General features: G+C 37.4%; 1 protein-coding gene across 1 annotated transcript in view; it reads left to right on the top strand.

Moving 5' to 3' along the window:
- Positions 1 to 12,070, top strand: part of Nhlrc2 (NHL repeat containing 2) — a 59,649-nt gene that overhangs the window by 31,369 nt on the left and 16,210 nt on the right. The window contains exon 6 of the mRNA XM_020186452.2: positions 11,113 to 11,212. Within this exon, the coding sequence (XP_020042041.1) occupies positions 11,113 to 11,212 (100 nt within the window). The remainder of the gene's footprint in view (positions 1 to 11,112; positions 11,213 to 12,070) is intronic.

Genomic DNA, 12,070 nt, shown 5'->3' with positions numbered 1-12,070 from the left:
TCTGAGGCATATTCTCTTAACAAAAGTCAGATTTGAAAGAGGATAAGTCCCATTGTACACTTTAAGCCTTTGTTCATATCACATCTGCTTACCTACTCTTGTTAAAACAAGTCACAAGAGGAGGGAGGAGCAGGAATGAGAATGATAGAGGGAACAATATCAAAATGCATTGCATGTTAGGAAGAGGACACAGTGAAATGCACTGAAAGCTGCTGAATAATGGGGTGGGGAGGAAAGGGTAAGTGAAAGTAATAGAAGGGGTTAATCTGATTAGAATTCAATATATTCACCATGGCAAAACCCCTTTGAACAATGAATACACATTTTTAAAAAATAAAGGACAAGAATGTAAAACAGGTCCTAGGTAGTAGTGAGGGGAGGGGGAATATGGTTGGTGTACTTTATATACTTATATGAAATTAGAACAGTGAAACCTGTTGAGATCGTTTTAAGTAGGTGTGGGGGAGATGAAGGAGAATAATGGTGGAGGTCAACCTAACCACAGTCCATCATAAGCATATATGGAAATGTCACAGTGAAACCACCCTGTGCAATTAATACATGCTAATAAAATTTTTTTTCTTTTATCGTTTTTACATTTACTTACATGTGTATACATTGTTTGGGCCACCTCCCACCTCCTCCCCTCCCCAAGAAAAATGTCTGTAAAAACTCACATAACCAAGTGCAACGTCGTGGGACAGCAGTGTACACTTTGCCTATGATGAGCCTGGCGAGGATATGGATACAGATGAGTGAAGAACTGAGAACAGTAAATCAACATACCACTTAGATCAAAATTTACATTGCTTAGCCAGGTGCTGGTGGCTCTTGCTTGTAGTCCTAGCTACTCAGGAGGCAGAGATCAGGAGATCTCAGTTCAGAGCCAACCCTGGCAAATAGTTCATGAGACCCTATCTCAAAAAGTCCTTCACAAAAAAAGGGTTTGTGGAGTGGCTCAAGGTGTAGGCCCCTGAATTCAAGCCCCAGTAGCGCAAAAAAAAAAAAAAAAAAATTTACATTGCTTAACAAAATGTAAATGAGTTGGATTTATTCAATGACCAAGGCATACTTAAACATTTTTCTGGGCTAATTTTTTTTCAACCTACCTTATATCATGGAATTTCTGGTTGCATTGAGAATGCACCCAAATTGCTCTCCAGGGAAAATCCCAGTTTTGTTGATAAGTACTCCATCAAGTTCCACCTCGAGTGATATGCCATGAGACTCACATCTTTATTAAGCTCAGTTTTCAAGAAAGGTGAGCAGATCATGGCTCTGCATTCAAGTGAGAGCTGAAAATATCTTCACTCTGGGCACTTGGCAAGAGAAGTGGTCTTGAACGCACTTTTAAGTGCAGCACCTTACAGAATGCTGGCTAAAAGAAGTGGTTTTCAAGCACTGTATGAAGGACTTTCAGTGACAGTATTATGCTGTTATCAGCGTTTTTAGTTTGGCATTGGTGGGTAGGCTTTATAAAATGACTATAAATTTCTGGGTATTCTCAGAAATCCTAGTTACAATGTGGGAGAACTGTTTATATTCTCATCAGATTTTCCAAGTGCTGTGTTACCCAAAAACATTTTAAGAATGACATTTAAAAATTATTCTAAAATTCAATTCTGGATTAATCTATAATTATCAGAATATGGAGAAATTGGATCATAGGATATTTATTATGCTTATTAAATTACATTTTAGCATGCTATCATTCACTTAAAATTGTATCAACTCATAAACATGTAGATATACTTGTATGCATATATATTTCATCAAAACCCAGCCCTGTGGGACTTACTACTTTTTTTGCTTTAAGAACTTACTGACATTTTTAGTTATTAGATAAATAACCTCTGATTGTCTGCTGGAAAAATTATTTTCTGATCTTTGTATTACGGATAACTACTTTTTTCCTGAGTACCGAGTTATTTATTTATATTCAGGTTTGTTCTTATTTATGTATATTCAGGATATTTTGACTATCATAACTGTTCCCAGTGTTACATTTATTGGTAGGAAAGTTAGAGACAAATTTATCATGTGTAAAGTATGTTGGATAATGTGACATGCATTCTTTAATACTTAAAATTGTTATAGGACTTTCTGAAATTCTATAATTATGAATGTGAGAGGACAGAATTATCAGGAGGAAACATGGAAACTAGGGTAGGTTTTGTGATATCCTTATGTAATATAAATATAATACAGCATTTATATTGAAATATAAATATATACATATTTGAAATATAAATATTTATTTAGTCTAAGTAAGTATATAATATATGCTCTCTAGTGCAAATAAACAACACAGCTACACCCACCATCATTGACAAATATTGGAAGGAATTTTAAGTGTGAAAAACCAAGTTACAGATGAAACCTACAATATGATTTCTTTTAAAGAAAATTCAGTAGTAGTTGTGACAAAATAAGCATTGAGAGATCTACCCAGACGTGGTAAAATTAAGAAATATTCGAGAAAGGAAAAAGCAAAATTTTAAACTAGTAGTTCCTTCTGGAAAGAAGAGGACATAGGATCATAGAGGTAGGCATGGAGTTTTCAAATAATGGCCATTCTTAAGCTTTCACAGAGGTATTTAGTTACTTAAATTTTAGGTATAATGTGCTTCTGCATATGCATACTTAATTAAAACTTAAACAGTTTAAGAAAATAGATTAGGGTAAAGAGAATGTAAAGTAACAAGGACAAATCCGCAATTGAATATATACTTGATGAAGGGTCCCAGCTCAATAAAGAGCATACTTCAATGAGAGATTAAGAAAAGTACCTGACTCTGATTGTTTTAAATATATGTAATTTGTAAATGTGTGTATGTATTTTAAATAGTAATTGTGTATTTAACTTCACTATGCCATTATCATTCTAAAGACATAAAATAACAAAGTAATTGTTACGAAGTAAATTTCATTTTTGTTCCTTCATCATGCACTAAAAATAATTACTAACTACAAAAAAGTTGTTTTTATAACAGGTACTTTGTCACGTTTCTAAAATGTGGATCAAGTCTGTTGACTCCACTGATGCTAGACAATAACCTGAAAAATGTTTTATCATGAAGGTCAAAACCCTGCCTGTCTAGGTACTTTAGACATTACCTGATTTAGAATCCTTTATAGAAACGATAATGTGTCTGAATCCCATTAACACTCTTTGGCCCTTTAATCATCATTTTCCCTAGATAAAAATTTAGCTTTTCTTATCCAACCTTTAATGGTTGAATGCAACTATTTGGTATGCCAATCTGATAATCTAAGTGTTGGTGCTTATGTGCTTAGATAATATTCCCTGTGATATCCATTAATATGCTATAAAATATCATAAAAGTTTTTGCTTTAAAAACAGTCAGAAATGTTGGAAGGAATAAGTTTTATGCAATGAACTTTATGCATTTGTACATGTGTAATACTAGCTACTGGGAAGGTGCAGATCCAAGGATTGCATTTCGAGGTCAGCCCAGGCAAAAAGTGAAGAGACCTGTGTCAGTCAACAAAAAGCTGGGTGTGTCTGTGTATCACAGCCATGAGGGAAGCGTAAATAGATAGGCTGACTGAGTATAAACAGCTGGAGGTACAGCTCAGATGGTAAGCTTAAGGCCTGTATTCAAAACCCAGTACCGCAGCAAACAAACAAACAAACAAGAAAAAACCCCAAAACGGTTGTATCTTTATATCTAAAATTTGAGAGAAGATTCTTGTATTATCTTACCCCATTGACTTGGTGTTGATAAGATTTTTTCTTAGGTGTATGAGATATAATTTATAGAAGATAAAATTTACCCTTACTAGATATATAGTTCTATGAATTTTGATAGATTTGTATAGTCCTGTAACTGTTACCACAGTTGAGATGCAGAATATTTCCATTACCCCAAAAAGTCCTCTCATGACTCTGGCTCAGTCTGCCCGCCATCAGCACACCACTCTAGCCACTTGCAGCAATGGTCTCTTGCTGTTCCTCCTGCAGTCTTTATGTCTGGCTTCTTTTACATAATGTTTTCAAGATCCACCCCTGTTGTTCCACATACAGAAGTTTGCTCTTTTTTGTTGTTGAGTGCTTTGTTGTATAGCTATGCCACTATTTTTTTTTTTATTATTCAAAACAGCCAATAGACATTTGAGGTGTTACTGGTTTCTGGCAAGTAAGAATACAGTAAAGCTTCCATAAACATTTGTGTACAGGTGTGTGAGTTGTGTGTGTTGCGATCATTTGTATTCACTTCTCTTGGCAAATGCCTAGGAATGAAATTAATTGCCAAATGTTTTCCAAAGTGTCTGCTTTCTTACGAGTCCCAAGTGTGTGTCTGTAATCACTGCTTCTGCCTATAGAGCTTTCTTTTAATTCAGGTCTGTTGGCATGGTTTCTCTTGCTTTTTTTCTTGCATTTTAAAATGTAAGTCTGGACTGACACTTTTTCTTTTAGTACTTTTAAGATGTCACTGTGCACTGTCTTGTGGTTTGAATAGTTTTCCACAAAAGTTTAATTTTTTTCTTTTGTTCCTTTATATGTAAAGTGTGTGGTGTTTTTTTTCCTCTAGTGGTCTTCAAGCTTTACCTTTGGTTTTCAGCAGTTTGATATGTCTAGGAGTTATCCTACCTGGAGTACTTAAATCTGTGGTTCGATATCAGTTATTTTTAAGAAATTCTTAGCCATTATCTCTTCAGATATTTTTCTGCCCCATTTCTTTCTGGGACTTAGGATACTATATATCATATTCTTCAATATTACATCCAACAACTTGCACATTGTGTTGTTTTTCTTTCAGTTTTGTTTTGTTCTTTTGTGCTGGTTTGATGATTCTTAATTGATTTATCTTCAAGGTTACTATTGCTCAGCTGTGTCTTTTAGCTGCTGAGCCTCTTAAAGGAATTCTTCATTTCTAATATCTTGCCTTTTTTAAAAACAGCATTTGTATTCCACTCTTTTTTACAGGTTATCTCTGCTGAAACTTCCCATGTATTTAAGTATGTCGGCTACCTTTTTCTCTAGTCTTTAACATAGTATATGTAGTTATTTCAAAGTCTGGATTCAATGATTCTAAATGGCAGGTCATCTCTGAGTCCGGTTCTGTTGATTCCTTTTGTTTCTTGTAAATGGGTATATTTTTCTTTTATGTTTGTCTTCTCTGTGTTTATTATATGCCAGTCATCTTGTGTAGAACTGCAGAGGCTGAGATAAGTACGGCGTTGTTATGGGAGGCTAAGTCAATTTACGCAGAAGTTGGACTGGGCTGGGCTTTACTATCACTTTGATTACTGTCAGTGCACCGTAGCTTTGCAGTTCCCCTAGCTGGGCTGCTGTTGCTCTATGACCTACCTGCTGGAAGGATTTCTAAGTGTTGGTGCTCTGCCCTCTATCTCTGTCATCCCAGCACAATGGAGCCACACAGTGACTCTTTCTACACTCTTGAAGCTCCCCCAGTACACTGCTGCTGTTTGCTACTTGTACCAGGTTTGCCTTGGTGATGGGACTATTCTTGTTGTTCTGGTCCAGCCTCAGTCTTGGGAAGGCCATGAGTACTCAGGCACTGAAGAAAGAGGGAATGGGAACTGTTTTCATTGTCCCCGTCCCTCCTCTCGGAGGCTAAGTTGTTGTGTCTATGACTGGTCTAGGAATATCCTGCTTCCCCCTCAGAAGTCCCTACTTGTGCCCTCGGGGTCTTTAGCAGAAGCAGGGTTGTGCTCTTCCCTGGGCATAGAGTTTTCCCCTCTGCTCTGTCCCAGCTGTAATTGGCCTTTTCCTGTGCCCTGTGGTGACTCTTTGCTGCTTTTCCCTGGAGGCTGGAGCTTTAGAAGCTGTGGAAGCCAATCTGTTTACACTGCAGAGGATTCACAGGCCAGCAAGAGGTTGCTGGTTCTAGTTGCTTAAAATAATGCAGAATTTTTAAAAGCTGAATTTAGGTGATTTTTGTATTACATTTGTTGACTTTATTCCTGTTTGAAACTATTCCTCTAATATTTGTTGATAGTTATGAGAGTTTACTTTTAAAAATACTTAATCTCACAACCTTTTCAGCTTTCGGCTTTATCTTTTTTAAGAAAACTATTTTTAATTATGACAATTGAAAGTTGGTAGTACTAAGTGCATTCTTAATTTGCAATTGAGATGCTCATGATTATACATTTTTGTTAGAAGGAAAAAACTGATACCCGTATGCAGTACAGCAACTATGTGTGTTAGGTTCCAAGCTCCAGGTGAACGGCATAAACTGCTAGTGTGGTGCTGTTAGTTTCATGGACGTCATAATTGCCAAGTCGCATGTTTGTTTTCCTTTTTAAACTTGTATTTTGTTGGCAAAAACAGCCTCTTCTGCATTCAGTGAAACAAACCATCAGGAAGGGTGCACACTTGCAAGGTTGGTTCACATGTTACTGTGACCACAGGCTCTGGAACCAGACCCCTTAGGTCTTAAGTTCCTTACCGAGATAGTTGTCTGACTTCAGACAAGCTCCTGAGTCTTTGTGCCTCAGTTTCCTCACCAAAAGGAAGATACAAATAGTACCCCTACCTCAAAGACCATGAGAATTGTGAGAGTGTATAGAGCTTAAGGCATAGAAAGTATGGTGTTTGATATTATCATTGTTTGCCATATAATGGAGTTTTGTCATAAAAGTGACAGGGATGCTAACAATCTGAACCAAACCTAAACCAGGAAGACAGGGAGTGGAAGATGTGCTTTTAATAGATTATCGAACAATAGACCACTTAGGAGGGGCACAGAGACAGGACAGAAGGGGTAACCCCTTCACATCCTGCATCAGGAAACTGTGAGTACATTGATCATAACTGTTTCTGATCATGCATGGAAACTTTCTTGGGTGTGTTGGCCAGAGCTAAGTGCATGGGTCAGAGGCAGAGGGAAGGAGAAAAAAAGAGGCCAAGCAAAGAACTGAACAGAGAGCACAAGCTTGCTTCTGTAGTGCTTTCATTCTCATCAGAACACTAATCTGCAGACAGATTCATTGATGGAGTTTCAGATTCAGCTCTGTGAATTTTAGCAAATTATTTAACCTCTTTGAATTTGTTTATTTATAAAATGAAGGTGATGATAAGACTCCTCAAGGTGTAAAATCCTTTACACCATGTACAGCACTTATTAACTCAGTGCCTTAAATACAGGAAGTTTTCTGGATGGTTGTCATGATATCACCATCATCATCATCATCAGTTGGTATTTAGAAGCCAAAGACCAGAACCTTGTCTTGATACAATTTCTGTTTCTGTACTTTTTCTCATTGCTTTGGCTTCTAAAGGAAAGCCAGTACACATACTTTATCACTGCAGAGTCTTTGCCTTCACATACGTAGTCAATCCCAGCAGAGCTGCACTGACCTGTGGAAGCAGCACTTGCTGTTTCAGTCAGATGGGCACCAGCAAAGCCAAGCCAGGCAAGCCTTTGCCAAGACAGAAGCTCTAAAAATTCCTGAGGCTAAGCAAAATTTGCCTAACTCACCCTTCCTCAGTTTTCTTTTTTCTTTTCCGTTCTCGTCCTCTCTTCCGCTCTCTTCTATTTTCTATTTTTGTTTGAGACACAGTGTCACTATGTAGCCCAAGCTGGCCTTGAAGCTCAAGATCCTCCTGCCTCAGCATCCTGAGTGCTGAGATTACAGGCATATGCCAGCAGGCTCACCCGGACTAAGTTCTCTTATATGAGGACATTAATCTGAAAGAGACAGAGACTGTTTTCAGATGGGAACAGGGTTAGGAGGTAATCCTTGCAGTAATTCCTAATGGTGGCTTAGATCAAGGTAGAGGTGGTACAAAGCAATCAGATTCTGGATCTCTTTGAATGAGGAACCAGCAGGATTTTGCATATATTTAAAATATAAAGACAAAATAAGAATAATTTGTAATAAGAATATATTCATTATATAGATGTTCTGGCATGGCTGTATTACCATGCAAAATATTAACCATCAAATATCCAAAGCGGTTTTTAGGTTTGTGAGGTTCCAGTCCCTCTCACAATTGTTACTTCAAAGGATAATGGCACAAGTTCACATTTATAGCAGACTTCTTTTAGCGATGAATCATTAGTAGTATCAGAAGATACCAACTGTCATTAGGATAACTTTAGGGCAACTAGGCTTAAGAGCAGAATGAAAACAGTTTTCTTCTGGTGTCCAGAAGAAAGTTAACATATTTAACAAACATTACTGTGCATCTGCTATGTGCCATGCACTATTCTAGTTGTTGATAATAAAACAGAGTTGCTGCCCTCTTACATGTTATACAATAGAGGAGAAAATCAGTTAGCAAATAAATATGATATGTAAGAGTGACAGATACTATAAAGAAAAATAAGGCAAAGCAAGGAGCTAGAAAGTAGTGGGGTGTGTGTATGTGTGTTAGATAGGAGAGCAGAAAAGAAGTCTGAGCAGAGATATGAAGGCTAGAGTCGAGGATGAGTGTCCTAGGAAGAGGAAAGAGGGAGCACACTCGGTCTAGGAGTTGAAAGATAGCACATGTTAGTTAGCACCTAGCATGTGCTGATACCTTTCCTTACTTATTTTCCCAGTAATATTATGCAATGGGGAATGACAGCCTCATTCGACAGATCAGGGAATTGAGGCAAACAAATTAGAAAATAATGAAGTCATGATTCAAATCCAGAACCACCTGGTTCTACACCCAAGGAACTGGAGGAAGGAATGCTCCTGGGGGCTGCTGCTTTTAGTAGTCTATCACATGACCATAAAGATAATTTAGTTCTTTTTGGAGAGAAATGGGAAGACTGCACAGGAGACTTGAAACCATAATCATTTATAGTTCTTCATGTAGTATTCTAAAAAGGTTACTGCATAAGTACTTTGGAATATTATGATTAAAAAACAATCCAGATTGTGTTAAAATTAATAAGCATTGCTAGTTTTGAGCTTTTTGTTTATATGACTTATTGAAGTTTTTGTGTTGTTTTATCTTGTTTGGTTGGCACTTCCTTAGTTAATAATACCATTATCTAACAGGAACATAAGCTCATTTTCATTGTTTAATGCTGAAGAGTTTACAATCTTGAATTTATGCTGGGTTTAACACAAATAAGCAATTGTAAACTAAGTGCTTTGTTAGGTATCATCTGATGGGAATACACTCATTGTGAATGCTTACTATAAAATTAAAATAATGTGGAAGATGTGTCATACTTTTTAACCCACAATGCCATCTATTCGAGGGCTGTTCAGTTTGTAGATATATTTTTACTCTTCTAATATGACATGCTATGAAATTGAGATATAGATTCATGAAATAATGATCACGGCTGACATTTGAGTGTTGCCGTCTCCAGGCTTTATTCTCTCTGCCTCTCATGCTTTGAACCTTGCATTTAAATGCCATTTATGTCTTCAATAATGGAATGTTTTATTAACTTAGATGTCCCAGTCATTTCTACTAGCCTCAGAGTGTAGCCTTAGAATAACTGAAGAGCAGTATGGTATGTTAAAAATTAATTGTGGAAAGCTTTTGATCTAGTTTTAAGGTCATTAAGCAGAGACTGGGTCCCCAGGAAATATGGTCACAAGTGTCACTTTTCTTACAGCTTATGTTTACAGTCGTATCTGATATGAAAAAGTAAATTAAAAGAAATTACTTTTCTTAAGGTTTTATTAGATAGCAATTAAGAGCACAGAGAAAGAGGCACTATGTGAAATGGTTAGGGGTGTAGATTTTCTGTTGGCCTGCCTAGCTTCAGATTATAGTTCCTTCATTTGCTAGCTCTGTTAGCCTGGCAAGTTACTAGCCTCTTCAGGCCTCTGTTTATTTATCTGGATATTGGGCCTCTAAGAGTTCCTGGCTCATGGGCTTTTGAGAAAATTGGCATGAATCGATGTCTGTAAAGTGCTTGGCACATCGCAGCCACAATCGCTTGAGAACCATTATCATCATCGTAGGTGGTGGTGGTTGAAAAAAGTGAAAGACGCTTGAAATTAATACTAGTTAAGGAAGAAAAATTCCTTTCTGACACAAACTACATAAAGTTAAAGGAAATGCAGATAAAATAGCCGCTCTTAGATATTTCTTTTAGTATAAGATAATATCTGACCAAATTATTTTTGTTAAAATATCTCAATTAACCTAAAAATGTCTTTAAGTAAAAATAAATATTTTAATGATAGAATTAATTTGAGAAATGTAGATTTGTCCCATTGTGATAAATTGTAACAGTCTCTAAAAAAATTAAAAATTAATTATTAGTTTTAGCGGACAGCTATATTATATTGAACTCTTGGTGTTTTTGTATGTCAGCTATATTTTTTAAGTTTCACAACCAGTTAGCGAATGGAGTTTTAAATAGCTATTCTGATTTGTGTCTGAGTTACATATCTAATACTGAGATGGAAGTGCACATTCCTTAAACTTTTAAAAAGTTCCATTCTTAGCCAGGAGCTGGTGGCTCATACCTATAATCCTAGCTACTCAAGAGGCAGAGATCAGGAGGATCGAGGTTCAAAGCCAGCCCCAGACAAATAGTTCTCAAGTATCTTGAAAAAACCCATCACAGAAAAGGGCTGGTGGAGTTTTTCAAGCAGTAAGAGCATGCCTGCCTAGCAAGCATGAGGTCCTGAGTTCAAACCCCAGTGCTTCCCTCTCCCCCCAAAAAAGTTCCATTCTTTCATGGAAATTAGCAATGAGTTTCTTTAGAGCATGTCAGCCCATTTCTTCTGTCACGTAAAACAAGAAGTCAAATGGTTAAAAACATTGTGTCCAGAGATGCAGAGTATCAGATTGCTGTTAAGAATACTTTAGGGCTAGGGATGTAGCTTAGTGGTAGAGCCACGTGTATATACACAAGGCCCTGGGTTTGTCCCCACTTAGGATTTTGTTTAAGGAGATGGAAATGCTAATTGCCTTGATTTGATCATTACACATTGTATCCATGTATTGAATCACCATGTACATCCATCTTAAAAAAAAAAAAAAAAGACAAAAGACTGGATTCTCATATTGTTGCAGGTAAAATTACAAGTCTGAAGAAATTAACCTCTCACTAAGAAAACAAGTTTTTATTTTAATTTTTTTCTGTTAGATGATTTATAAGCATATTGCTATCATTTGTGAATTTAATTAAATAATTACCATTTATTTTTATAAAGGTTCAGAAGTCCAGAGAGATGACATACTGTGGATAGCCATGGCAGGGACCCATCAGATATGGGCACTCCTACTGGACTCTGGCAAACTGCCAAAGAAAAAGTAAGTGACTGCATTTCTGCATGGACAGCCCTTTGTGGAGTTCACAGGATCTCCTTTCCCAAAGCTGCCTCCTCAGCACCCATGCTACTTGTCGGGGTGGGCTAGGTTGTCTACTATAACAAACAACCTGGATGCACTCAGTGCCTTTGAACAAAGCCTTTCATTGCTCACCTACATAGCTTTGCTGGGGGACAGTGCTCTACACCCAGGCTGAGGAAGCAGCCACCATCCTGACTGAGCAAGAGAGGAAGCAGTGGTGATTCACTCGCTAGATCCTGAAGCTTCTGCTCAAAAGTGACAACATGTCATATTTCATAAGCTATAGTGAGGCTGTGGCCACATGTAACTTCTAGAGGTGAGGGAAAAGCTGTTCTCTTGAGTGCCCAGAAAGTGAACTGAAATGTTTGGTGGACCCTCATCTTCAAAACATGGTTCAAGTATCTACAATCATTCCTTCACATGGTTGAGTACCACATGACAGAGTGGTTACTACTCAGGATTTTGTGGTCGAGCCTGAGGTGGAATCCTAGCTCTGCCACTTACTATCTCTGTGAGCTTAGGAGAGCCCCTTTAGCTTCTTAAGCTCTATTTATGGTAACTCATCTGCTTTTATGAGAGAGAATTAATAGTCTGTGTGAAGGTCTCAGCGTCTTTCCTGGCACACACAGTAACTATAGTGCATATTGGACATCTAAGATGACAAGGTAGTGGCTCTACACAGTGTTTTCTGTCCTCTCCTAGAGCTTCCCCTCTTCTCATTACACCTGAGCTGACCATGCTCTTCTCTGTTGCTTCGCCATACTCCATATGGACTCGTGTCACTGCACTGAAGTTTCCCTGCCTCTTTCCCATCTCTCC

The sequence above is a fragment of the Castor canadensis genome, chromosome 7, assembly GCF_047511655.1.
Source record: "Castor canadensis chromosome 7, mCasCan1.hap1v2, whole genome shotgun sequence".
Classification (NCBI taxonomy): Eukaryota; Metazoa; Chordata; class Mammalia; order Rodentia; family Castoridae; genus Castor; species Castor canadensis.
The sequence above is the reverse complement of the archived record's forward strand: the minus strand, read 5'-3'. Positions and strand labels throughout refer to the sequence as shown.